This window comes from Nestor notabilis, unplaced genomic scaffold (genome assembly GCF_000696875.1).
Source record: "Nestor notabilis isolate BGI_N333 unplaced genomic scaffold, ASM69687v1 scaffold18420, whole genome shotgun sequence".
Classification (NCBI taxonomy): Eukaryota; Metazoa; Chordata; class Aves; order Psittaciformes; family Psittacidae; genus Nestor; species Nestor notabilis.
The window spans coordinates 32,544-35,532 of NW_009912644.1; the positions used below are offsets into that span (position 1 = coordinate 32,544).

At 46.4% G+C, this 2,989-nt stretch overlaps 1 protein-coding gene across 1 annotated transcript; it reads right to left on the reverse strand.

The window, feature by feature from the left end:
- Positions 1-1,078: 1,078 nt before the first annotated feature.
- MRPS23 (mitochondrial ribosomal protein S23) lies at positions 1,079-2,516 on the reverse strand (the record flags this gene model as incomplete). Its single annotated transcript, XM_010020515.1, has 3 exons — positions 1,079-1,237; positions 2,214-2,337; positions 2,439-2,516. Coding segments are annotated over 3 exons (361 nt in total), but the record flags the coding sequence as incomplete, so codon positions are not given.
- Positions 2,517-2,989: the final 473 nt, after the last annotated feature.

Genomic DNA, 2,989 nt, shown 5'->3' on the forward strand with positions numbered 1-2,989 from the left:
AAAATAATATAGATGGAAATAGATTTCTTGCATTGCATGGCAGCAGCAGTGTCACCAAAGCATGCTGTAGAGAATGTGTCCAGAAGGACGGCATGAAACCAAAAGGAAAAAGCCCCATTTCCATCCTAAGGGAGAGCCAGCCAAGGAGGTGGAGAAGAGATTTGGCATCACTTATCTGCTGGGCTTTGGTGGTGGTGGCAGTTTGGCCTTTTAAAAAGGAAAAAACACAAATAAAACGAAAGAGACACAAACAAGGAGGGAAGAGACACAAACACAAAGGAGAGAAAGCCACAAGCAGTAAACGGGATTCATATAGCCCAAAAATCCTTCATAAAAAGCGAGGCCCTGGATCTCCCAGACATGGGAGGATCTTCTAATCAGCCCTGACTCCCTGTAGGATTATGTTCTTACCTTGTTCTACACCAAGGTTTCTGTGACTGTCGTGCAACAGCGCTCAGCCTCCTCCACAGCAAACATCTGTAACGCTTCTGGGGCGACCAACTTCACCAAGTCACTAAGAACCTGCAAAGGTCCAAATTATCTGGTATTGTTGCACTTTATCCTATGCTGAATTTAAGCAAGTGATGGACAAGGAAGAGCTCATCACAATGCTTATATAAATAGCAACTCTCCTTGATAAAGAGCTATAAAAAGATGACACTTGAGACAGCTACTGTGGAGCATAAGGCCCCAATGGTACCTGCCACTTCCACAGCAGGGCCATCACTAGGCCTGTCCCACCAAGTGCAAGAAGTTAAGAAACATCTTTACTACTGCAAATAAGACACCTGAAGAGGCAGAACTTCCAATCTTTAAAGAAAATGTTTAATTTTCCATGTTTACACCCATGTTTTCCAGGTCACAATTGGAGAGAATAGTCTTGAACCCCGAATAAGGATTATTCTCTCCAGATTTTACAAATGGGGAGATGAAAGAACACACATGTGTGCCACATACACCATCAGGGAAGGCACTAGAGCTGGATAACTGAGGCATATTCCCCCCACCTCACAGCCGTTGGGTTGTGGGGGCAGAATGCTGGCTCCAGGGCATATCCTGCAGCTGAGCAGCACAGCCCTTAGGAAGACAAGGGGTTCTCCTTCTGCTTTTCTGCTGGCTCTGGTATCCGCTCCTCCTGATCCTTCTTCTTCTCCTGCGTCTCTTCCAACCCAGCTTGGAGATGCGGGTGTAATACAGAATTCCTGGTTTCAGCATCCTGATGATCCTGGTGTGCTACCTACAGGTGAAGAGAGAAACAGTCGTGAAATGCTTCTGTCGAAGCGTGGCTGAGGAGAGCAATGAACGGCAACAGGCAGCCCAAAAATGCTGACAGAAAAGTCCTAATTCAAGCTTAGATTGGTGTGAAGGGACACCACAGTGTCACAATGTCACCAGGGCAACAGATTTTAAGTGAGAGTGCTGACCTCAAGCTGAAAAGATGAACTAAAGTCAGCGATTCCCTTTTCACCTGCTCACCAGAGAGCACACTTTAAGCAGACCCGATTTCTGTCCTTTCAAGCCTCTTTTATTGGGGAAAACAGTAGAGGCACTTGGCCCAGAGATCACTGGTGATGAGGAGAAGGGGGAGTGTATTACAAAGGAGAATAACAAAATGGATTTTTAATGTTAACAGTTTAATTCCGAACAGTTTTAAGCTATTTTTGAGGGCACTCAACTACAAGAACAGCATTCTCGGAATGAATGGCAATCAGTCAGTCATAACAAGGTGAAAGATTTCCACCCACCACAGAGCAGCCATGCTCTGCTCTGCTCCTGTGCTGTTCCACAAGCTGCTTCAGTCTGGTGGTTTACCCTGTGTTGAGGGTTACGCGGCACAGCCTGAAGGGGACTCCACGTGCCCAGGAGGCATTGCCTCCCTCGTACACCCAAGAAAACAAAGCAGTAGCAGAACACTTTGGACAGTTCTTTTGGTCAGTTATTTCTTGCCAATAAGATGAACCCCCGGAACACAAACCCCTACTTCCATACTAGGAAAAATAAAAGGAAAATCCCAACAAAACAAACCACAACCACCCAAACTGCAAGATTTATGCAAGAAATTCCACTTTGGGATCAAGACTGAAGAACAAGACCACCACAACCATCAGACCTGTTTGGCTGAGAGTTTCATTCAGACCAGCTCAACATTAAGGGCCTGGAAGTGCAGTTTTCTGAACCCACTGGCCAAGTAACTCTGAATGTTTAATACCTACTTTATCTGTTCCTTTTCTCTGCAGAAATATGCCACTGGCCAAAAGGGCTTTTCCTGTTTCTTCAAACAATTTCTCCTCTTCAATTTTTCCTTCTTCCTTCAGTTCATTGTATTTCTCAACAAACCTACATGTCAAGATTGTATTTTTACTCTCACAACATTCGCTCAGGGGGAGAAAGGGCCAAGTGTCAGAAATACTTCCAGTTTATTCCTAAACAACCCTTACCTCTGGCATGTAGATTTGTAGTTTGACTGCGACAGGTCGAAAGCTCTTGGGCCACTGCCGTAAACTCTGTAAAACCTCCTACTCCAGAAAGAGAACAGGTTAGTTTTTCAAATCATTAAAAAGTGGGGGTTTGGAGTAAATAAACAACACAGTTAATTCTGCAAGAAGGAGGAGTATTCATGTAACTACTTCTGCTTGTCCCATTAGCTATTACATTGCACCGAGGTGCTCATCCCAGCATTCTTAATTGTTTTAATAATCCCAGACTGTGTTGAAGGGACCTTAAAGCTCCTCCAGCTCCAACCCCTGCCCCGGGCAGGGACACCTTCCACTAGAGCAGGTTGCTCCACAAGCCCCTGGGTCCAGCCTGGCCTTGAACACTGCCAGGGATGGGGCAGCCACAGCTTCTCTGGGCACCCTGTGCCTTTGGTACCTCCAGCAGCGACACAATGAACACAGAGATAAAGCCGTTCCTCCGGACAAGCAGAGCACACGCCGCTGCGGGGCTGCTCCCTCGCTCCAGCGGTGGGGCAGGGGCAGGTCTCCGCGCT